This window comes from Hipposideros armiger, unplaced genomic scaffold (assembly GCF_001890085.2).
Source record: "Hipposideros armiger isolate ML-2016 unplaced genomic scaffold, ASM189008v1 scaffold_209, whole genome shotgun sequence".
Taxonomy (NCBI): Eukaryota; Metazoa; Chordata; class Mammalia; order Chiroptera; family Hipposideridae; genus Hipposideros; species Hipposideros armiger.
In genome coordinates, this window is record NW_017731559.1 from 520,907 (window position 1) to 547,248 (window position 26,342).

A 26,342-nucleotide genomic window follows, 5' to 3' on the forward strand; every position below is an offset into this window, starting at 1 on the left:
TGTTGCATACTACTTTACCATATAAAAAATTTCAATCAGCCAATAGAAAGTTTTCAGTCTCCTAAAACAGCTGATTTTTGAAATATGTAAAAATAAAACTCAAGGATATACGAAATATGATAAAAAAATTACGGTGAATGTTTAAATTTTTAAAAATTTATTATAGTAAAAGACACACGCCATTAATCCCCCTCAAAATACTCCCCTTCGCTTTGAACACACTTGTCCCATCGTTCTTGTCACTTTCTAAAGCAGTTCTGGGAGTCCTCTTTCATGAGTGTCTTTAGTTGCACTGTCGTGCCTGCCTCGAAGTCCTAAATCGATTCAAAATGTTTTCCTCTCATGGTCATTTTGATTTTGGGGATGAGCCAGAAGTCGCACAGTGCCTGATCGAGTGAATAAGGTGGATGAGGACACACCATAATGTTTTTATTTGACAGAAATTGCCAGAAGTGATGTGTGACACAAAGTGTTGTCATGATGGAGGATGAAGAGGATGACGTAAAGACACTCACGAATGAGGACTTCCAGAACTGCTTCAGAAAATGGCAAGAACGATGGGACAGTGTGTTCAAAGCGAGGGGGAGTAGTTTGAAGGGGATTAATAGCAATGTATCTTTTACTATAATAAATTATTTTATTTAAACATTCACCATATCTTTTTATCACACCACGTACAGTTTGTTTCCACTAAAAACTTTATACTAAAAAAGGGAATTTCACAACTAACAGATGCCTGATTTCCAACTACTAAAATCAGCATATGAAAACCTGACCCTGACTCCAAATCCCAATTCTTTCATCAGATTAATTAATATATTCAGCAATCATTCAATGATAAACCCAGTAACAAGCATTAAGGAGACTCTGAACTTTAATAAGGGAGAAACAGGGGGCAAAAAAGGTTAAAATAACAATACAATATAAATATTATAAATGCTGCAGGAGCACAGAAGAATGCTTCATAAGTAAGGAAGGATTCCCTGGAGGAAGTGATAACTTTGAGTCTGAAAGAAAAATTAGGTTTTAGCCAGAGAATAAGAAAGAACAGAAGCATTCCTGGAAAAGACAAGAAAAACATTCAAAAACATAAAGCAGTACAGAGTGTTCTGAGATATAAGTAATTCCCAGAGTGAAGAGGAAGCAGATGAAACTGGAAGCTGGCCAAGGATCAAGTCAAGGAAGATAACATAAGTCATGCAAAACACACAGGCTTTATGTTATAGAAAATGTGCAATCCCTGAAAGGTTTTCATAAAGGTTTGAACATTTGAGCACTCTAGCAGCAGCAGAGAAAATGGGTTTGAAGGGGCACAACTGTAATCACTGAGATAAGCTAGAAACATATAACAAATAGTACAAGCAAAAGATAAGAGAGGACTAAACCAAAACAGTATTAGAAATAATGACCAGGAACCTAACTGAAATGTACATAGCTGTATCACCATAGGCAAGTTATTTTAAACTTTTTGTTTACCCATAAAGGAGAATTATACCAGTATCACATGATTATGTTGAAGATTAAAACAAAGCAACATGTATAAAAACATTAGTTTTGCACCAGGCACACAGGCATTCATTAAACTTTATGGCACTTACCTTAACCATATAAGAATCTGTATATTTAATTTTCTACTAAAACTTATGAAATACTACTTAAAATGTTCTCGCTTAAATATAGGCTTTTTGCAGAACACAAAAATACAGATTCTCAATGTAGAGATGTCAAAGGAATAAACCTTAGAAATCTATTTCAATTCCCTCCTTTTGGAAATGAAGAAAAGGCTTGATTAAATATTTAAGATGAAATTCAACTTACGATAGACAGTTTGGTGAGTATAGGCATTTTTTGAGGGAAACAAAGAGAGGGGTTGGTTTTGTTGTATGTGAGTTTGTGTGGTTAAGTATTAGCATACACTGGGATTTCTCACCATTAATGCTCCTCAATTCTATATTGCATAAATGGAATATTTCCAGTACCATTCTACTGTTAATTATTGTGTAATTAGTCTACTGTTAATAATTATAGAAAGAAGTTGAGCAATCATTATTAAAGCATTCAAGATTCTAGAAGACCAAAAATCCACCTCGAGATTAAACATTAGTCTTTTGTTTCCTATCGTTCTTTGAAAATGCTTAATCTTCACTAAAGGAATGATGGTAGTCAGGAATGGCCAACGAGTCACACACATCCATAGCCAAACAGAGCCAGCACATACATTTTAGGTGCCATTTTGAATCAGACTAGGAAACACCAAGGTTGATTAAAAATGAGATCCCTGGCCAATACCTTCGACTGCCATCATGAAAAAAACAAACAAACAAACAAAAAAACCTGTCGAACGCCAATCAAAAGGAAATGATGCCCGAGGATATCAGTATTCATCTACCTCTCAGAGCTACCACTATGCTTCGGGCATAGAAACCCAAGACAATGTTTAATGAAATGAAAACGAAGCAAAAAAATAAGTTTGCAATCTGCCTCGGGATAAAACAGAAATTGGTACAAAAGAGGGCGTTAAACCAAAGGCGGCAAGGGGTAAGTGAAAGTAAGTAATTAAGGGAAACCCCATGAAGGATACAGGCTAATCTTACATTCCTCCATCCCTCCCATTCTTCAGGCTGCCCTCCGTGCCGCTGCCTTCCACAGCTATACCTCCAGCCTGGTCCCCGATGCCCCAAAACACACCCTCACCTTTCCCGGCACACTAGGACGGCTACAGAAACTATTCTGCAGTGTCACCACTCCCAGAGGCCGACGCTCGCTGCTTCCCTATCTCCACTCTTTCTCCCACCCCACCCACCCGGCGACCCACGAGAGACAGCGCTCTCTCACGTTGCAGGGCCCGGAAATGGCAAGGAGAGAAAGGGGACAGGGTCAATTCCATGCCGCAGTCACCCACGCTTCCCCGCCCCGTGCTGAGACGGGCGCCCGCCCCGCGGGCCAAGGCCTCACTCAGAGGCCTAGCGATGGGCAAGACTGCGGGATGCAAGGGAGAAGGGAGCTCACCAGAGTAGAGCGGCATGGCGGGCGAGAGGGGTGGCGGCGCAGGAAGGCTGGGCCTGGCAAGGGCGGCGAAGGGAAAGGGACACGAAGAAGCGGTGGCAGCAGCCGAGGCGAAGGCGCGGTAGTGGCGGCAGCTCGAGAGCGACAAGAACCTCATTCAAACCGGCCACTGGCGATGACGCAGCAACACGCAGCTTGCCCGCGGAGCCACGGGGCGACTACAAGGAGGAGGCGCCCAGCGGCGAGGCGGGGCCTGGAGGGTGGAGAAACCCGAGAGCTGGAAGGAAGCGGGGAGAGGCGGGGGCGCGCCAGACGCCTGGCGCGGCGCGTGGGCGTGGGGCGCACGGCCCCTGCGCCCGTGCAGGTGCGCGCCTGCGCACTGCGTGCGGCCGCTCCGCGCCCACCAGCCGCTCGAGGCTGGCTCCTCCCCGCCTGGACGCAGGTGGAGTGGGAACCTGGTGTTCCTGTGGCCCTCTTTTTTAAAAAGTCTTTTCGCTGTTTCTCAAAACAGTGGTTCAGTACAAGAAGCCGGGTTTGTTTGTTTTTTCTTGTTATAACGTAACCGGTGGAAAATCTAAGAGAGGCTTTGCTCCAGCCAACTCAGTCGGCCTGCTTATTAATGAAAGTAGCCCTCCCTTTCAGGATTTTTGTAACAAAAATAAATGTGACCAAGTTTGTTTTCAGCACACCCCTCCCCACTTTGGTGCAACTAACGTCTAGCCTTTGGGGGAGCTGGAGATCTGAATTTAAGACAGATGGGGCACAGGGAAGAGGTGACAGAAATTTTACATAGCTGGTCTTCCTAAATGTCAGCAGAGTTGTGGATGATAGCATTCTTGCCCCACATAACATGCAAAGCCCTGGTCTACATGTGTCTAATAGTGGATAGAATCTTCTGCTTAAGGTTGACTTTAAATAATGAATATATTGGTAATATCTTAACCTGCATGCTAATAAAGTCTGTAAAAACATGGCCAAGGGCCGGCCAAGTGGCGGGATGGTTAAGAACTGGCTTGGGATGCCAGAGGGCCCCAGTTCAGATCTCACATATGAGGGCCAGTGACACTGCCCTCTGCAGCTAAGATCCTGAACAGCAGCCCTACCTGGGGCTGCTCTGCAGTGGGTTGCCATGGGCTATCGTGTGTAGCCAGCAGCCAGCGTGAGCGGCCAGTAGCCTTCGAGAGCAGCCATCCAGAAGCCGGTGACTGATCTGTCTCAACCGGGAAGAGCACAATGATGGTACCAACATGGGCCAGTGAAGCAACATCCTCCACTAGACTGAAAAACAAAGCAACAGCAACTTGTCTGTTCCCCTTCCCCCGATTCCCCAGCGCTGTTCCCCTCCCCCAATTCCCCAATAAAAACCTTTAAAAATATATATATGGCCAAATATCAGAAAGTAAACTATCTACGGTGTATTGCTTAGAATGCCCCCTCCTCAGCTGGCCAAAAAATTGTATCCAACTTTAAAGTCTCCATTTAATGCTAACTCTTTCATATACACTTAAAGCTTACTCCTACAATTACCCTTTTCTATAAAGTATCATTACATTGTAGCTGTTGGCTCCTCTTATTCAATAAATATATATTGAGTACAAATACTCAATATAGGAGCTGTGGATTCAAAGATGAATCAAACAAAGGTCCTGCCTTCATAAGAGGGAGAACCTACCAGGATTATTGAAATATGCACACATTAACTACATAGTTCTCTGAATTAGAGCTCTTGGCTGTAAACAACAGAAACCGGAGAAGGAATTGATTGGTAGAATACAGGGTAAGCTAACAGAATCAACAGGAAAATCAAACCAGGCATAGCTAATGGATAGGAACCAAGAGATATGGGCAGCAGGGAACTGTAGGCAAGGTCACATCACAGGAACAGCCTAGCCACTCCTGTCACCTCCTCCATGAGTAATTTCTAATTCTGTGTGTACCTCACTCCTGGAAGATTCCATGTCTTGAACAAGAATATATACTTGATGAATAATAACAAAAGGAACATCTGGCTCTGCCTTCCACACAGACACGTTGGGGTACAGGGCACAGGCTGCCCAAAATGAAGAACTGTGTTTTTGTTTCCCATTGCTGCTATAACAAATTACCACAGAGTTAGTAGCCTATAACAACACAAATTTATCATTTTATAGTTCTAGCAGACAGTCTTAACCTTATGGTGCTAGCAAGACTACACTCTTTCTGGAGGCTCTGTGGATAATTCATTCCTTACCTTTTCCAGATCCTTGAGGCTTCTGACAGTCCTTGTCATGTGGCCCCATTCCACCAATGACACTACTCCAACCTCTGCTTCAGTCCTCACAGCGGCTGCTCTGACTCAGATCCTCTGCCTGCCTCTTGTGATTACATTGGCCCCACCTGGCTAATCCAGGCTAATCTTCTCACCTAAAATTCCCTAACTCATAATATCTGCTAAGACCCTTTGCATTGAAGGTAACATTCACAGGTTTAAGAGATCAGAACATGGACATCTTTTGAGGAGCATTATTTTAAACAGGATAAAAAAAAAACAGCAAATACTCTTCAGTACACTTTCTTACAGTGCCTATACTTTTAATATTCCTGTGTCTTTGCCCCTCTACTATCATAAACTCTTGGAGGGGAAAAAGCCCAGCCTTAAATAATTTAAGAATAATCTAGATATAGATTCCCAAAGTGGGGAGGGGTGTGCTGAAAACAAACTCGATCACATTTATTTGTGTTACAAAAATCCTGAAAGGAAGGGCTATAGCCATTTTCATTAATAAGCAGGCAGACCAAGTTGAGGGGTGGAGCAAGGCCTCTCAGCTTTTCTACTGGCTACACTAACAATCTATATATAGATTCCCAAATTATATATGACAACCAAATTAATTATATGAATGCTATGCTGCTATAATAAAGAGGACTCAAAACTCAATTGCTATCGGGTTATGTAGGAGTGGGGGGAGAATAATGGCTCTGCTTCATGAGATTGTTGAAAGGACAACATTCCATCCATGAAGTTCCTCTGTTTTCCCTTAAAGCAGTGCTTCTCAAGTTTAATGCGAATCACCCGGGACTTTGTTAAAATGCAGATTCTGAATCAGTGGTTCTGGGATGACGTCTAAGATACTAATAAGCTCTCAGGAAATCACTCTTTGGAGCAGCAAGGCTTTAGGGGACTTGCTTGAAGACGTGTGGCAGGAATATCTTGGTTTCAGCCCACAAGAAGAAGAAATAGAAGAGGATAAATTACAGAGCAGCAATTTCCTTTTAAGAAGAGGAATGGGAAGGATGAGCACAAACCACAACCATTCACATTTCATTGGTGAAAACAGTACCTGCCTAGCTGCATGGAAGTCTGGGAAATGTCTCTAATAGGGAAGAGGTATCCAAACTTTAACTCTATTGTTGTGCAAGAGAGAGACAGTGGATTTTGGTGGAAAACCGGATGTCTCTGTCAGCAAATGTTGGATTCTTTTGTAAGTAATGTTCAAGCTTATAAAGTTTTCCTTCAACAACTGACAAAACTCCTGGTTACTTAGTTTTCTCACCCTTAAAGGGGAAATTGTAATATCTGTCCCTGGATGCTCTCAATGTTCTAAGATTTAAATAGCTAGTTGAGTACATATATGTCAAGAATAATGACCGAATAGTACTGATCTACAACAGAACAAATACCAGGTGCACTCATATGTTTATACATCAACCTTCTAGGCTAAGTTCAATTCCAGAAGCTTTAATTAAGGAACCCCAAACAGAAGAAGTAAATGATTTGTAATCCTCACTGTCAGAAAGTTTCTATCAGAAACAGAAATCTCCACAACTGGACACAAATAAACAGTTCTGGCCCAATATTTCCCCACCTATACTATTGGATTGTCAGAAAAGTCATGACGTATTTTGTCTATGTTTTTCAAAGGTCATTTATTTATATAAAGAACAAAGATCAATCAATGATATATTGCCTGTTTTGTTCAATAACCTTTTGCCATCTTTCAGTGAGCTTCATAATTCCTCGTTCATAGAAGGACCTGTCTTTACTTGCAAAAAACTGAACAAGGTGCTGATTTACAGCCTCATCTGAATTGAACATTATACCACACAAGGAGTTTTGAAGAGAGCAAGACAAGTGGAAGTCTGATCGCTCAAGGTCAGGCGAGTATGGTGGGTGTGGCAACACATCCCATCCAAGCTCCAATAATTTTTGACAGGTGATCAAACTTGTGTGTAGTCTTGCACTTTCACAATGGAACACAACTCCTTTACAATTAACAAGCTCTGGACGTTTCTGGATGATAGATTTGTTCAAACTGTCCAACTGCCAATAGTCCACATTCGAATTGTTTGGTTCCTTGGTAGGAGCTCAAAAAACATGACACCTTTAAAATCCCACCAAACTGAGAGCATCATAACCTTCCTCTGATGAATGGCTGCTTTCGATGTCATTTGAGGCGAATCATCACGTCGGGACCAAGGCCATTTGCGCACCACATTGTTGTAAATAATCCACTTCTCATCACCAGTTATCAGTCGCTTCAGAAAGGATCGTTTTCCTCACGTTTAATGGGCATATTGCAGCTGTTTATACACGCCGTCAAATGAACTTCTTTGAGTTCATGCGGAACCCAAATATCGAGCTTGCTTACATATCCCAGCTTCTTCAGGTGGTCATGAACGCTTGAATGATGGATGTTCAATGTTTCTACAATCTCTCGTGTCATCTAACGTGGGTTTGACTCGATGGGTGCCTTTATTTTGCCGTCATCAACCTCGGTGGGCCTCCCTGACCGAGGAGCATTGTTGAGATCAAAATCATCAGCACAGAATTTTGTGAATCATCATTGGCACTGACATTCTTATAGAGCATTGTCACTGTAAGCTTTATGCAGCTTTTCACAAGCTTGACGCACGTTCTTCCCTTTATGGAATTAAAACAGTAAAATATGGCAGAAATGCACAGTTTGGTCTTCCATCTTCAACTTGTTGTAAAATCTCCAAAACTCAACCAAATCGCTCAATTTTTGTTTAGAATGAAGCTAGAACTGTCAGCTGTCAAATGACACAGCAATAACATAGATGCGAATGACTGTAGTACTTCAAAAAATGAGCTAGTGACATATGTTGCAAAAAAGCGTCATGACTTTTCCGACAACCCAATACCTTCTGCTTCAATTAAGTTCAATGATACTTGAATATTATTGCCTTCCATTTTTGTCTCCCATTACTACCTTACAATCAAGTTCTCCCCATTTACTCTTCACTTATTTCACTTCTCAACTCCATAATCCATTTCTAAACCTTACAAACTACAAAGTTTTCTATCTCTTTAAGCAATTGCTTTTTTGCATCACTCATTTAAAATTTATTGTCTTTTTTACATATGTGGATAGCAGATATAGTTTATGTTTCCATCTAGACTATGAAAACTTCTTTTCAGAAATATTTGATGGTTAATTCAATTATACAATTCAGGATAATATTATACTATGAAGCACTTGAATATTTTTAATAAGATCACTACCTGTATATTAACTGCCTCATATCTGAATAGCAACTATATCTATCTTGTTCGTTTCTCTATCCTCTAGGCCAGCACAGACCCAGGACAGATAGGCATCTTATATATTTGCAGAAAAATAATTACAGGTGTTGATGATAGGAATTCAGAAAAGAAAAAGAAACTGAAGCAAGTGGGAGGCACTTGATACAGAACGGTTCTAAAGAGACAGAAAAAGCAAACCCTTATAGTAATCAAATTCATTAATTCAACAATTATTTATTGATTATCTATTCATGGACAATGCATTGCAGGAGCTCATAGTCCATCAGAAAATGTAGGGAAAATTATTTAAATAAGTAATAATGATGCCTGTGAAGGATAGGAGGGAAATTAGTTAGAATAGAGCAGATGACATATGTGCAGAACTGTGGCAATAGATAATGTAGAATGGGCAATATGGGACATGATTATAGGAAGCCTGAGTGCCAGGATAAAAAGTTTAGTCTCAGTTAAGTGGGGTTTTCTAACTTAGTAAAGTCACTAGTCATCACAAACAAGAAAAGTCATACTGAAATTTCCATGTGCTACACTTTTCCTGATGATCTCGCATTCCAAACATCTAAAGTCAAGAATTCTTTTATAGGGATCCCTGTGAATCAAGGCAAAAAGGCTACTTTAATGTTCTCTGCTTTTAAAATTATTAAAGTAATACATGTACAAGGTTTAAATTCAAACAATAACAGGAAAATATTTAAAGAAAAATAAAAGTCTATCTCTCCTTACCCTTAATACCATTTCTCACAAGCAACTGACTTGAACCTTTCCTGATTTTAGGGCTCCTAGTGGTCATCTCCATAATTCTAAATTATATTCTTATAACTCTATTTGGGGTTTTTTTAAAGATTTTATTGGGGAACTGGGGGAGGGAACAGCATTGGGGAATCAGGGAAGGGGAACATACAAGTTGCTGTCTTTTTGTTCTTCAGTCTAGTTGTGGAGGACATCGCTTCACTGGCCCATGTTGGTATTATGATCATTTCACTCTTCCTGGCTGAGGCAGTTGGTCGCCAGCCATTGGACGGCTGCTCACGGCGGCTCATGGCAGCTCATCGTAGCTTATGGCAGCCCACTGCAGCCCCTCCCAGCCTACGCTGTCACCGGTGACTCACAGCAGCCCAGCTCCAGGTTNATTCCCCAATTTAAAAAAAGAGTTGGGATATAATATACCTAAAGCACTGAGTATAGCTTTATGCACATATTGTTCAACTAGAAACTAATTTGTGCAGTAAAAATTACAAAGAACAACTGGGATTAACATTCCCAAGTGTGGATTAAAAAGAAAGGTTAAAATTCAAATTAGGTCCTCAGAATACAACCATGTTAGTAATTTTATGTGAAAATGCTCTACTTTGAAAAATTATTTATACTTATTTAGGTCTTTAATTTTTCTGAATGTTTTATAATTTCTTACTGGATGTCTTACATACTTTTCAATGGATTTTGTTTAAGTGGGTTTTTATTACAAATGGTATCATTAAAAAATTTCATTTTTGGTGTGGCTGGTTAGCTCAGTTGGTTAGAGCGCAGTGCTCATAACACCAAGGTTGCTGGTTCAATCTCCATATAGGCCACTGAGATGCACCCTCCACAACTAGAACTGAAACAACTACTTGACTTGGAGCTGATGGGTCCTGGAAAAACAAACTGTTCCCCAAATAAAAAATAAAAGAAAAATTTCACTTTCCAATTGTTGCTAGTATACAGAAAAACAATTTATTTCTGTATATTGATTTTGTATCCAGTGGCCTTTGAAAATTCACTTAATTGTAACACTTATGCTCTTAGACTTCTACATACACAATTATGACATTGGAAATATGTCAGTTTTATTTCTGTGCAGTGGCTTACCATACTTATAGCCTGGGAGACAAAAATGGAAAGATGTTAATTCTCCCTAAATTGATCTACAGGTTGAATGAAGTCCCAATTAAAAGGTCAGCAATGGGCCGGCTGAGTGGCTCAGTTGGTTGAGAGCTTGCTCTGAGAAACAGGGTCGCCAGTTCGATTCCCAGCCTGAGCTGAGATGCCAACAGGTGGCAAGATGGCTCAGCTAAAAAAAAAAAAAGTCAGCAAAACTTTTTTTTTTTTGAAATTAACATGTTTTGAAAATTTATATAGGAATGCAAAAGGCAAAGAGTAGCCAAGTCAATCTGGGAGAACTGTAAAGTTGGAGGACTTACACTATAGATCTAAGATCTTATTATAAAGCTACAGTAATTAAAAGTGTGATATTGGCAAGGATAGAGAAATACATTGGTCACATGACTTATGATGCAGGGAGAACAGTTTTTAGATAAATACTACAGGGCCAATTGGATAGCCCTGTGGAGAAAAAATTAAAAAACCAAAATCCCTTGACCCCTACTCCACACATACAAAGGAATTTCACTAAATGTGAAAGTTAAAACAATAGCTTCAAGAAAGTAACATAGGAGAATTATCTTCATGACCCTGGGGGATAGGCAGATTTCTCAAACAGAATACAAAAGTATTAACTACAAAAAAAAGAAATTCTAAACTAAAATTAAGAATTTTTGTTCAATAAATACTGTTGAGTAAAAATGTAAGTGTAATAGGCACAAAATACTATGCCATTTATGATTAACTAATTTAAAAACAGATATTGTCTTTAATTATTCTTCCTAATAGCTGCTAGTATAGGCATACCTCGTTATACTGTGCTTGGCTTTAATGAGCTTTGCAGCTATTGTGTGTTTTACAAATTGAAGGTTTGCGGCCACACTGCGTCAAGCAAGGCTATTGGCACACCTTTTGCCAATAGCATTTGCTCATTTTGTCACATTTTGGTAATTCTCACAATACTACAAACTTTTTCATTATTATTATATTTGTTATGGTGATCTTTCATGTTACTATTGTAATGGTTTTGGGGTGCCGTGAACTGCACTCACATAAGATGGGGAACTTAATTGATAAATGTTGTGTTGTTCTGACTGCTCTACCAGCTGGCCGTTACTCTGTCTCTCTTCCTGTTCCTCTTGCCTCCCTATTCCCTGAAACATAGTAACATTGAAATTAGACGAATTAGTAACCCTACAATGGCCTCTCAGTATTGAAGTGAAAGGAGATTTGCACATCTCTTACTTTAAATCAAAAGCTAGAAATGATTAAACTTAGGGTGGAAGCCATGTTGAAAGTCGAGATAGGCCACCAGGCCTTTTGTACCAGTTAGCCACATTGTTAATGCAAAGGAAAAGTTCTTGAAGGAAATTAAAAGTGATCAAGTGAACACAGAAATAATATGAAGCCATATTGCTGATACGGAGAAAGTTTTAGTGGTCTAGATAGAAGATCAAACCAGCCACAACATTCCCTTAAGTCAAAGCCTAATCCAGAACAAGATCCTAACTCTCTTCAATTCTATAAAGGCTAAGAGAGGTGAGGAAACTGCAGAAGCAAAATTTTGAAGTTAGCGGAGTCGGTTCATATTTAAGAAAAAAAATCGTCTCCATAACATAAAAGGGCAAGATGAAGCAACAAGTTATCCAGAAGATCTAGCTAAGATAATGAAGGTGCCCACATTGGACAGATTTTCAATGTAGGTGAAACAGCCTAATGTTGGAAGAAGATGCCATCTAGGACTTTCATAGCTACAGAGAAGTCAACGCCTGGCCCGAAGCTTCAAAAAACAAGGCTGACTCTTGTTAGGGGCTAATGCAGCTGGGGACTAAGTTGAAGCAATCCAAAAATCCTAGAGCCCTAATTATACTAAATCTACTCTGCCTGTATTCCCTAAATGGAACAACAAAGTCTGGATGACAGCACATCTGTTTACAACATGGTTTACTGAATATTTTAAGCCCACTGTTGAGACCTACTGTTCAGAAAGATTGCTTTCAAAATATTACTGTTCTTTGACAACCTACTTGGTCACTCAAAAAATGTGATGGAGATAAGATTAATGTTGTTTTCATGGCTGTTAACACAACATCCATTCTGCAGCCCATAGATCAAGGAGTAATTTCAACTTTCAAGTCTTATTATCTAAGAAATACATTTTGTAAGGCTATAGCTATCACAGATAGTCATCCTTCCCATGGATCTGGGCAAAGTAAATGGAAAATCTTCTGGAAAAGAATCGCCATTCTAGATGTCATTAAGAACATTCATGATTTATGAGATGAGTTAAAAATATTAACATTAACAGTATTTTGGAAGAAGTTGATTCCAACCTCCATGGATGACTTTGAGGGGGTTAAGACTTCAGTGGAGGAAGTAACTGCAGAAGTGGTGGAAAGAGCAAGAGAACTAAAGATTTGACTGAATTGCTGCAATCTCATGATAAAACTTGAAGGAGTTGCTTTTTATGGATGAGCAAAGAAACTGGTTTCTTGAGATGGAAACTACTCCTGGTGAAAATGTTGTGAAGATTGTTTAAATGACAAAAGGCTTTAGAATATTACATAAACTTATTGTAGTTAACAAAGCAGAGGCAGGGTTTGAGAGGACTGACTCCAATTTGAAAGTTCTGTGCTATCATCAATAAAACACCAAACAGCAAGTGCTGGTGAAGTGGTGGAGAAAAGGGAACCCTGGAGCACTGTTGGTGGGATTGCAGGTTGGTGCAGCCACTATGGAAATCAGTATGGAGATATCTCAAAAAACTAACACTGGAACTACCTTATGACCCAGCAATTCCACTCTTAAGTATCTATCCAGAGAAATCTCAGACATTAATTTGAAAAAGTATATGCACCCCTGTTTATTGCAGCGCTATTTACAATAGCCAAGACTTGGAAACAATCGAAATGCCCATCGATAGACGGCTGGATTAAGAAACAGTGGTACATTTATACAATGGAGTATTACTTGGCCATAAAGAAGAATGAGAGCCGGCCAGTAGCACACTGGTTAAGAGTTGGCTTGGGACACCAGATCTGAGCAGCAGGGCCCCAGTTCGGATACCGCATTAGGGCCAGTGACACTGAGCCCTCTACAGCTAAGATGGTGAACAACAGCTCAACCTGGAGCTGGGCTGCCATGAGTTGCCAGCTACAGNCTACGCTGTCACCGGTGACTCACAGCAGCCCAGCTCCAGGTTGAGCTGTTGTTCACCATCTTAGCTGTAGAGGGTGCAGTGTCACTGGCCCATGTGGGATCCAAGCCAGTGGCCCTGCTGCTCAGAGCTCTCACTCCCAAGCCAACTCTTAACCAACGAGCCACTCACTCGGCCAGCCCTCTATTTGTTAATTTATCAAGTTTACACAATATCTATTGAATCCCCCTTGTAAAATATGAGGATGTAGCTCATTATGAGATATCTACCTCCTCTTCCCCTTCTTCCTCCTTCTCCTAACTTTTAAAATGATAAATTTTAGTTCTTTTATTGGTTACTTTAGATTTTTTAACACACTTCAACCTCCATTTCTTGTTCCATGAGACCTGAGACTGTTTTTTGACTGCAACTATTTAAGATAAGAAATGTAGAACTTCTAGCTTTCCCTTCTCCTTTTTCTCTCCCCTTTCACATTCCAATATCTTTCAGCTATACCAATGCTCTCATATAGTGAGAGATTATCAATAACAGAAATGAAGAATATTATAGCATCTGCAAAAAATAGACAAAAATTAGGAGACTAGAGAATACGAATGATATGATGGCAATAACACTCCGCTCAAGACAATGTTGCTCAGATGAATTTTTATCATATTATTAATATCAACTATATTAATAATCCTTTTACTGTGCACTAAACTATACCATTTCCATTATCACTATACTCGCATAGGTGATGAAGTCTCTTACTTAAGTGCTGTACAACTTTAATATATTTTTTCAGTAAGTTTCTGAGAATGATGAACTCTCTTATCCTATATTTGTCTGCAAATATCTTTATTTTAATATTATTCTGATGATAGCTTAGCTGAGTTGGGATTAGTAAGTTAACAGTAATTTTCCCTTAGCACTTTGAAGATGTTCTTTCATTGTCTTCTATTATCTAGTATTGCTGATAAAGACTTTATTTTTTAGTTTAATTGTTCTTATTCATAGGCATTGTTTCTTCTCTCTGGTAAATCTTAAAATTTTCTCTTGCTCTTAATATTATGCAGTTTCATTTTGATATATCTGTGTGTGTATTTCTTTTAATATATCCTTTCCATTACTATGGGTAAACTTTTGAACTAAGGACTTACATTTTTTAATATTGCGTAATCTCTCTCTTGCAATTACAATTGGAATTTTGTTGAACATTCTCCATTCTTCATTTCTCTTATCTGGTCTTTCATATTTTTTCTTTGAATTTTTTAAAATTAAATTTATTGGGGTGACAATGATTAGTAAAATTATATAGCTTTCAAGTGTACAATTCTATAATACATCATCTATATATCACATTGTGTATTCACCACCCAGAATCAGTTATCTTCCCATCACCATATATTTGACCCCCTTTACCCTCTTCTACATCCCCCTCCTCCCTTATTCTCTGGTAACCACTAAACTGTTGTCTGTGTCTATGAGTTTTTCTTTCTTTATTTGTCTTGTTCCTTTGTTGCTTTCAGTTTTATATCCCACGTATCAGTGAAATCATATGGTTCTTGGCTTTTTCTGTTGGACTTACTTTGCTTAGCATACTAATCTCAAAATCCATCCGTGTTATCTCAAATGGCAGTATTTCATCTTTTCTTATGACAGCGTAATATTCCATTGTGTATATATACCACATTCCCTTTATCCAATTAGCTATCAAAGGACACTTTGGTTGTTTCCATGTCTTGGCCACCATAAATAATGCTGCAATGAACATCGGAGTAAATGTATCTTTACAGATAAATGTTTTCAGATTTTTTGGGTAAATACCCAGGAAAGTGGTCTTTCATATTTAAAAAATCCCTTTATCTCTCTGTGGTAAATTATGTTTGAATTCTTAGTACTATCTTCTGCATCATTTATTCTCTCTTCAGTTGTGTCCAGTCTACAGTTTTTCCCATTTTTATTTTATATTTAATAACTTTATTTTGCATTTCCAAGGTTGCTTTTTGGTTCTTTTTCATAATTTTTTTATTTTGACTATATAATATTTGCCTATTTTGTTTTTACAATTTATTGGTCTTTTTAAAGAAGATATGATTCCTTCATTCATACTAATTTTTGTCATTGTTATTACTATTTTATAGCTTATTATTTTGAAGTAATTTCAAATTTACAGTAGATTTGCAAGAATAATACAAAGAACTCTGTTTACTCTTCACTCAGATTCATCAATTGTTAACATTTTGCCACATTGCTTTAGCTATTTATCTTTCTATCACCTAAATGCACTCTCATGATTTTTTTCTGAATCATATGAAAATAAGTTGCAGATATGATGTCCCTTTAGCCTTAAATACTTCATTGTGTATTCCCTAAGATAAAGGACATTCATTTATATAGCCATAGGACAATTATGAAAATCAGGATATTCAACAGTAATACAATAATTCTATTACCTAATCTATAGACCTTACTCAAATTGTGTAAAATGACCTTTATAACAATTTTTTCTAGTCCAGGATCAAATTCAGGATCACTCATTGCAAATAGTGTTATGCTCTTTAATCTTTTTTAATCTCAAACAATTCCTCAGCCTAAGTATAAAGACTTTTAAAGACTTTTACATAAAAGTAAATTCATCTAGAATAAAATCATAATGCCAGCTGTTTAGAGGATAGTACAGTGAAAGTCTATTTTACCAGTTTCCAGATTTAATAAAAATTCAAATTTTGCCTAATTGCATCATCTGCTTTTTACCCTCTTTCTTTCTTTGCTTAAGAGCCTCTTTAATCATCTTTAAAAATGTATGGATCATTTTCTCATACAAGGTCTTAAAATTCAGTTCACGAACTTGCCACGTGCACTTACATTGGCAGGACTGTACAAACAGCTCAGTAAGGTTTCATAACCTTGGTATATCAGGGTCTCACAGCTGTGTTCGTGTTGACGAGTGGCTTGCTGAGTGACATTCATTGTTGTTGCGTGTTTTTGTGTGCCGTTGTGAGATTATCTGAGCTTGAATTAGAGCAATGAACAAACATTAAATTTCTTCTTAAACTTGGCAAGAGTGGACATGAAATCAAGGACATGTTAGTCCAAGTTTATGGGGATAATGCCATGAAGAAAATGGCAATGTACAAATGGATTAAACGTTTTTCTGAGAGGAGGGAATGCATCACTGATAAAGAGAGGTCAGGGTGGCCAGTAATGAACAGAACTGACAAAAACATTGCAAAAATTCATTGAATTGTGCATCAAAATCGTCAGCTAACTGTGAAAACATAGCAAACCAAGTAAACATCAACAGAGAAACAGGAAAATCTTAATTGAAAATGTTGGCATGAGAAATGTGTGTACAAAAATGGTCCCAAAGGAGCTCACTGATAAACAAAAGCAAAGAAGAGTCAAAGTTTCCCAAGAACTTTAGAGAGAGAAGGTAATGTTTTGGGCCATGTTATCACTGGTGATGAAATATGGGTGTACCAATACAACCCTGAAACAAAGCACAAAGTGCACAATGGAAGTCAGCCAATTCCCCATGACCAAAAACTTCCATCAGTCCAAATCAAGAGTCAAAACGATGTTGTTAAACTTTTTTGATATCAGAGAGGTTATTCATTATGAATTTGTACCAACTGGACAAACATTAACCAAGTTTACTATTTGGAAGTGCTAAAAAGGCTGCATGAAAAAAACAAAAACGACCTGAAATTTTCACCAACAATTCATGGCTATTGCATCATGACAATGCACTAGCTCACACAGCACTGTCTGTAAGGGAGTTTTTAGCCAGTAAACAAATAACTGTATTGGAAGACCCTCCCTACTCACCTGATCTGGCCCCCAATGACTTCTTTCTTTACCCAAAGATAAAGGAAATAATGAAAGAAAGACATTTTGATGACATTCAGGACATCGAGGGTAATACAATGACAGCTCTGATGGCCATTCCAGAAAGAGTTCCAAAATTGCTTTGAAGGGTGGACTAGGTACTGGCATTGGTGCATAGCTTCCCAAGGGGAGCACTTCGAAGGTGACCATAGTGACATTCAGCAATGAAGTATGTAACCCTTTTTCTTGGATGAGTTCATGAACTTAATTGTCAGTCTTACATAACCACAATGCCATTATTACACTTAAAAAAATAACAATAATTTCTTGGAGTCATCTAATATGGAGATCATAATCAAACTTTTGTAATTGTGTTTAAAATGTTTTTCTTCACTGCCGTTTTTTTTTTGTCTGGTTTGTATTTTTCTAGAATCAGGATACAAATGCGAACCATATATTACATTGGGTAGTTATGCCTCCTAAGTCTTTTAAAATAAAGCAGCTCTCAATCCCCCCCCCCTTTATTTTCATGCTATTGACTTTTAGAAAAGCCAGGTAACTTGTTCCACACTATAAAATGTCCTGTATTCTGGAGTTGTTGGTTTTCTTCTTTACAGCACCATTTAAATTGTTTCCCTGTATCCTCCATGTTTCTTGTAAGAGAAATTAGCTTATGGAGGCTGTGAAGTCCCAAGATTTTCAGTCAGCAAGTTGGAGACCCAGGAGAACTGATGGCATAATTTCCAGCCCCAAAGCTGGCAGGATGTAGCTAAGAAGAGCTGATGTTTCACTCTGAGTCTAAAGACAAGAAAAGGCCAATGTCCCAGCTCATGCAGTCAGGCAGGAGGAGTTCCCTCCTACTCAGACTTTTTGTTTTATTGAGGCCTTCAGTTGATTGCATTAGGATCACCCACATTAGAGAGAGCAACCTACTTTGCTCAGTCTACTGATTCGAATGTTAATCTCATGCAGAAACATCCTTACAGAATAATGTTTGGCCAATTATCTGAACATCCTGGTGCCCAGTTAGGTTGACACATAAAATTAATCATTGCAACTGGTATATCAAAAGTCATGACACCGCTTAATTAGAATAAACATCTTCATTGACAGTCAAAACAGAGCACAATAAGGGCTGGCCAAGTGGCTCAGTTGGTTAAGAGCTTGCTCAAGAGTTTGAGCTCTGAGCAACAGCAGTTCAAGTCCCTGCCTGAGCTGAGCAGCCGCTGAGCTGCCAACAGGTGGTAGGATGGCTCAGCTGAAAAAAACAAAACAAAACAGAACACAATAGCAGAAGGGAAGGTCCCCCCACCCCCATCCCTCAAAATTGGGATGCTGAAACAAGAAGAAAGGAAAATGGACGTTGGATGACAAAACCATAAGTGACCCCTATAGTGAGCCTTTAGCCTTGCCATAAAAAAAAGTAAAATTACCTCAAAATTTCACCAACACTATGTACAAAAGCATGTAAAATTGGTCAAAAACATGTCGCATTTGGGCCGGCGAGTGGCTCTTTGGTTAAGAGTTGGCTTGGGAGTGTGAGCTCTGAGCAGCAGGGAGGCTGACTCGGATCCCACCTGGATCCCTCTACAGCTAAGATGCTGAACAACAGCTCGACCTGGAGCTGGGCTGCCGTGAGTTGCTGGCGACGGCATAGGCTGCAGTGGGGCTGCAGTGGGCTGCTGTCAGCTACCGTGAGTGGCTGGCAGCCAGCGTGAGCAGCTGGCAGCTGACGTGAGCTGCGGTGAGGTGCCGTGAATGGTTGCCCAATAGCCAGGGACGGATCTCCCTCAGTTGGGAAGAGCGCAATGATCACAATACCGACATGACCAGTGAAGCGACGTCCCCCACAACTAGACTGAAGAACAAAAGGACAGCAACTTGTCTGTTCTCCTTCCTGGATTCCCCAACACTGTTCCCCTTCCCCAATTCCCCAATAATAAATCTTAAAAAACAACAAAAAAAAACATGTTGCATTCAAAGATGTTGATGTTAGGCAAGTCGAACAGTACCATTACTATGGAACATGCAAGACATCCTTCAATCACTTTCCCACTTCAATCCCGGCTCCTGCTCCTTCATTACTCACCTTTAATTATGTAAGCAAATTTTAAGTATATTCCTGGTACTATCATAATAAGCAAACTATTTTGATAAGGTTTAACTCAATAATAATTATTTATTAAATTCTTTAAAATTCGTGCCCATGCATATTACATTCACATTTTTAAGTTTTAGGCTATACAGATCAATTTGATTTTTAAATGTGAAAAGGTAGCTACTTTTCTGAAATTGACATTTGCTTTCACAGCTCTTACATTGAGATGGAGGCCATTTACTTGGTTCTAGAAAATAATTTAGGAGACTATGGAAGAAACATTTCATTATCTCAGTACAGAAATGTCTATGCTTCTCTAGACTAGTTTGAAATGAAAGGCTGAGCTTCTTGTAGACTTCCAAGGTGCCAGTATCCTCAAGAAACAAGATGTAAGCTATGTTTATTTCATTCATTTTTTTCTGTTTTAAATACCAACATGCATCCTAAAGTTCATTTTATTGAGTGTGCATTTAAAAGTATAAATTTTCACTTTATTCTCTTTAACAAATCTACAATGAGATAAGTGATTTTCATATTATGTAATTTGGAGCAAGTTTTGGAACTCTGAAGCAGAAAATCAAAGTAGAGAACTGGGTGGCAGTAAAAGAAATATTAGTTTAAAATCATGTGCTCTCAAATGATTTCTTAGCGTGACAGAGTGCTCTGTCAAAAAATAGTGGTATTCTTGCTTTCATACTAGCAACCTCCCTGGCAACCATAGCAACAAAACTAGAAATTTCTCTCCTAAAAACCTACACACATTTTAACAAAGGCTAGTGGTAGGCAGTGTCTTTGGGAGGGAAACACAAGGAAAATATGTAGACACTTCCCAAAGAAAAACAGACTCCTTTAATCACATGTATTTTCATTCCCAATTTACTTTTGATCCTCACTTTCAGATTTCTTTCATTCCACAGACAATTTCATCATGTTTATGTTACAATTTCTTATAGTGATTATTCCCATATGTTATTTTCCACTGTACACATATTGACCAAATCTATTTTATGGTTTTTACTCAGTTTTTTTAAATATAAAATTTGCTAAAATTTCCTGGTTTTCCCCATAGACAACCAGAGCAACTAGCAGTTACGAGAAACATTTGTTGCTTTTCCCTTTTGCTTTATTTGGAAAGAGACCCTGAATTTTCCTTTGTAAACCAACCCTTCCTCTTCTCTCAGTGAAAGTGATTTGTGTGGGTCTAACCTCACGTGACTCTGGTGTAACCAATCAGAACACTGTTTCCCTCTGCCCACAATGATGGTTTCAAGGACAGACATGTGACTCAAGCAATGAGAAGATGTCCCCAGGTCCCTGGAATGATTAGACATTTGGCTGAAATTACACCTCAAAAATGTAACCTTGGTGTTTCAGTGACATGAAAAGACTGCGTGAGAAGGAGGCCAACCCAGAGGAGAAAACAGAGACACTAGGATCCTGACAACACTTGAGCCCCTGATTCATGCTCAGTCAACTTTTTTCCTAAACTTTTCAATTACGAGGTGTGATCAAAAGGTAGGGTGAATGTTTATTATTTGTTTTTAGATTTTTTTTTTAAATTGGGGAATTGGGGGATGGGAACAATGCTGGGGAATTGGGGAAAGAGGAACAGACAAGTTGCTGTCATTTTGTTCTTCAGTCTAGTTGTGGAGGATGTTGCTTCACTGGCCCAAGTTGGTACCATCATTGCGCTCTTCCCAGGCGAGGCAGATCAGTCGCGGGCTTCTGGACGGCTGCTCACGGTGGCTGCTGACCACTCACGCTGGCTGCTGGCTACACACAGTAGCCCATGGTAACCTACTGCAGCAGGGGCTGCAGCCTACGCCATCGCTGGTGACTCATGGCAGCCCAGCTCCAGGTTGAGCTGTTGTTCAGCATCTTAGCTGTAGAGGGCAGTGTCACTGGCCCTCATATGTGGGATCTGAACCAGGGCCCTCTGGCGTCCCAAGCCAGCTCCTAACCAATGCGCCACTCGGCCGGCTCAGGGTGAATGTTTAAATAAAAAAATTTGTTACAGTAAAAGACACATTGCCTTTAATCCCCCTCAAAATACTCCCCCTCACTTCGAACACACTTATCCCATTGTTCTTGCCACTTTCTGAAGCAGTTCTGGAAGTCCTCTTTCGTGAGTGTCTTTACTTCATCTTCCACCATGACAATGCTCCGTGTCACACATCGTTTCTGGTATGGAAGTTTCTGTCAAATACAAACATTACAGTGTGTCCTCATTCACCTTATTCACTGGATCTGGCACCATGCAACTTCTGGCTCTTCCCCAAAGTCAAAGTGATTCCGGACATCGAGGCGGCCATGACAACGCGACTAAAGACACTCACGAAAGAGGACTTCCAGAACTGCTTCAGAAAGTGACAAGAAGGATGGGAGAAGTGTGTTTGAAGCAAGGGGGAGTATTTTAAGAGGGATTAATGGCAATGTGCCTTTTACTGTAATAAAAATTTTTTATTTAAACATTCACTATATATATATGAATATATATATATGTATATATGTATATATTTTAAGATTTTATTGGGGAATTGAGGGAGTGGAACAGTGTTGGGGAATTGGGGCAAGGGAACAGCCAAGTTGTCCTTTTGTTCTTCGTCTAGTTGTGGAGGACGCCGCTTCACTGGCCCATGTTGGTGTTATGATCATTGCGCTCTTCCCGGATGAGGCAGTCAGTTGCTGGCCATTGGATGGCCGCTCATGGCGGCTCATGGCAGCCCAGCTCCAGGTCGAGCTCTTGTTCACAATCTTCGCTATAGAGGGCACAGCTCACTGGCACATGTGGGAATCAAATCAGCAGCCCTGTTGTTCAGAGCTCTCACTCTTACCAACTGAGCCACTCGGCCAGCCACATTCACCATAGTTTTTCATCACACCTCATACAGTCAATAAATTTCCTTTTCTTTAATCAGTTTGGGTTGGGCTTTCTATTTGTAACCAAAGGATTCCTTACACAAATGCATAGATTGTAAAAATGATATTCTAACATGAATTTCCTTACATTTTTTCCCACATGTTTAAATGTTTTCTGTAATCACATTTTATGTAGTAAATGATAACATACTCATATACTCTAGTTTATTAAAAAGTACAACATTTTAGTAACTCAGTTTTGGAAACAAAGCTATATATGATAGAAGAAGCATTAAGTTATGAGCTAGGAGAACTGAGTTCTATCCTTTTTGTGTCTAATTATAATTTGGAACATGAACATGTTATAATTTCCTCCCTGAGTATTGATACAATAAGTAGCTTGGGTTGGATTATCTCTAAAGTCACTTCCAACATTAAAATTCTGTGACTCTAAGAAATATAGCTTGGAGAGTAAAAAATGGAAATGATTACACTATATAAGAAGAAAGAGAAAAGAAAAATCTAACTATTTCAGTAAAACCTGGGTATTTATTTGAGGTGCTCATGTATAAAAACTATGATTTGTTGGCCAACGAAAAATAAGATAATTGTGGTAGAATACATTATTTCCCCCTAATTTTTCTTGTCCTTCTCTATCAGAATATTATGTATTCTCACTTCCTTAATGTTAGACTTGGCCTTATGACTTGCTTTGGCCATGAGATGTGAATGGAAGTGACATGTGTTGTGTCTGGGCAGAAGTGTCAAGAGTTAACTCCTGGGTCACCCTGTTCTCTTTTCCTTGGCCATGATGATCGGTGGTATTTCAAACAGAGACTACTCCATCAGCTGAGGTCCCAGAGTGACTAGGACGTGGAACAAAGCTGCAGCTGACCCATAATGGACATGTAGTGTGAGGGAGAAATAAACCTTTGTTTCCGTAAGCCATTGGATTTAGGAGATTGTTTGATACCACAGTATAATCTAGCCTCTCCTGATTAATACTGTAATAGTGACCAAGCAGAACTGTAGTTAGGTGATTATGCAGACCCTAAAGATTCTAAACCACATTCATAAAGGCTTGATTTATTCTGTGTATATAACATAGAGTTGAGGTAATGATTATGTAATAATGAATAGGATGGAGGCTAGCACTGTATTAATGCAGAAAATTCATAAAATGATTTTTTTCTCCAAGTTCTTTTTTTAAATTGAGGAATTGGGGAGGGGGACTAGCCAAGCTGTTGGTCTTCAGTCTTAGTTGTGGAGGGTGCCAGTCGTCATCTGGCTGCCCATCGGCAGCTCGTGGCCTCTAAGCTCAAGGTGCTGTGTTACAATCTTAGTTACAGGTGGGTGTAGCCACCATCCCACGCAGAAGTTGAACCAGCAGCCTTGTTGTTAAGTGCGCGTGCTCTATCCATTTAGCAATACAGGTGCCAGCTCAGCTCATGGTGCCGAGTTCAGTCTTAGTTGCGGGCGGGCATAGCCTACCTTTGAACAGGCAGTCTTGTTAATAGGAACACATGCTCTCACCAGCTGAGCCATCCTGTCCTGCCATCTGTTGGCAGTTCAGTGGCAGCTCAGCTTGGGCGCAACATCATTAGCCCATGTGGGAATCGAACCGGTGGCCCTGTTGCTCAGAGCTCATGCTCTTAAGCTAACTCTTAACCAACTGAGCCACTCAGCCGGCCCTCCAACTTTTTCTAAAACTGATTGATTAGGTGTCAACTGTGTCACTTAGTAGTAGAAAAATATGGCCTGCAATAGCGCCAAATCATGAAGGAGCCACATCGATAAAAGTTCAGTACCAGGAAGCTACTTCAAGTCCGAAATGACTTGCTGTGAAAAGAAGTTATAGTTAAATAAGAAATAATGATTTTTCAAGAGTGAGACTGGTACTTAGGTGGAAGCTGTGAAATCTTGAGACTTAGAAAATAAATGGTTATGGGCTGGCCAAGTGGCCCGTTGGTTGGGAGTTGGCTTGGGATGCCAGCTCTGAGCAGCAGGGCCCCAGTTTGGATCCACATTCGGGTCAGTGATGCTGCGCCCTCTACAGCTAAGATGGTGAACCACGGCTCGACCTGGAGCTGGGCTGCTGTGAGTCACTGGCGACGGCATAGGCTGCAGTGGAGCTGCAGTGGGCTGCTGTAAAGCTACCATGAGAGGCTGGCAGCCAGAGTGAGCTGCCGGGAGCCACCGGGAGCCGCCAGGAGTGACCGTCCAGGGCCCGGGGACCGATCTGCCTCACCCGGGAAGAGCGCAATGATGGTGGCAACATGGGCCAGTGAAGCAACGTCCTCCACAACTAGACTGAAGATCAAAAGGACAGCAACTTATCTGTTCCCCTTCCCTGATTCCCCAATGCTGTTTCCCTCCCCCAATTCTCCAATAAAATATTTTTTTAAAAAAATGGTTATATAAATTCCATCAGAAATTGGACAGGAGGTTTAAAATACCCCGTAGATGGAAGTAAAGTAACACCTGAAGCAATTATAATAAACTGTGTTCGTGATTATGTGTAAGATCTAACTGTAATTACACTTTAGATTCTAAAAGAATATATTGAACACAAGTAATTAATACACCTGAGGGCAATAAAAACAGAGATAACTATTTCAAGGGGAGTTATAAAGGATGAATTACTGATTGTAGGCAATTTTATGTGCCATACTCTGATGTAGGGACCAGTCTATACTGAAAAAAGACTTTGATGGAGCTTGCAAAGAAAAATGCTTTGAGGACAATAATGGAGACTATTCTATGAGAAAGGAGATTTTGCACAATTAGTGTTTTGTAATCTTGAAAATAATCTCCTTGAAAAAATATCACATAAAGATTAAAATAATAGTTGACTAGGAGTTTTAAATTAGAATCCTAAAAACAATAATAATGAAGATAAGCCACCTAGCTAACCATGAAGACCTTCAGAGAGTAATGCCTGGTGCATTACTTCCACATACCAAATTTCACATAAATTTCTCTTTGGTCAGCTCTAGTCCAGTATCATACAAGGCATGGAATTATGGGGAACGCAGTTCCAGTACACCACTTGGCAGAACAAAATCACAGGAAACCTTTTACAGTTTTATGGTATTGTACATATCTTTCCACATCTGTATATATAAAACTAATTCAGTTTTTATCATGTTTATAGAGAATTTTATAATTCAGTTGTTAATAAATTGTTCGATATTTGGTGTTTAATTTTTTACTACAAAGGTAATGATATAAATTCTTCCATGACACTCAAAATACAAGAAATATAACATTTATTTTTCTATATACAATAATATATATCCCTATTTCTCCTTTTTTCCAAAGTAGATAAGGTACTTATTATCAGTAGGGTGACCATATATCCCAGTTTACGCTGGTTGTCTTGGTATAATTAACCTCCTTTTTTTTTCCAAAAGTATCCCAGCTTGGACATGGTAACTCCAATATCAGCCATTATTTAGGTTCTTTCCCCATCTTTACTGGAACCCACGAGCTTATCTTGATCCAAGAAAATGGGAGGGATGTGGAATTTAATCCAAAGTTGTTGCCACTGACACTGCTAATACTCCTGTTACCTAGTTTGGATGCTACCATTGAAACCATCCTGAGAGCCTGTGCGCTCTTAGTGGCCAGTTCTCCTAGGTACTCACACATGCATGCCTGTACAAACCTCATACAAGATCTGCAGGGGGTTCTGGACCCTCCATGGGCTCCTTCCCACCCTCCCCTCCTTCCTTCCAAATCTTGGATTAGTTTAGACCACCCTCAGGTTCCCTTAGACCAACTTCCTTTGCTTTCCCCTTTAGTATCATCCATCTGAATTCTCCTTTAAGGTCACAGACTTCTCAAAATAAAGCCTGGGTTGGAGTTATGTTCAAGGGGATCCCGAAACACAAATATAATGATGAGAGGACACTAATATCTCAGTAACGCACACTTACATTGCAATAAATTTCCTTATGCATGTGTATCTTGGAGCACACATGTGAGCATTTCCATGGGATCAATTCATA

General features: G+C 39.4%; 1 protein-coding gene across 2 annotated transcripts in view; it reads right to left on the bottom strand.

Annotated features, from left to right (window-relative positions):
* USP14 (ubiquitin specific peptidase 14) overlaps positions 1–3,325 on the bottom strand; it is a 42,584-nt gene extending 39,259 nt beyond the window's left edge. Inside the window, exon 1 of one of the 2 annotated variants that reach the window (XM_019653860.1) lies at positions 3,010–3,325. In XM_019653860.1, coding sequence (XP_019509405.1) covers positions 3,010–3,163 — 154 coding nt within the window. In that variant the 5' untranslated portion in view covers positions 3,164–3,325. Of the gene's footprint in view, positions 1–2,694; positions 2,774–3,009 lie in introns of those variants that run through there. The other variant, XM_019653861.1, reaches the window with a different exon arrangement.
* Positions 3,326–26,342: the final 23,017 nt, after the last annotated feature.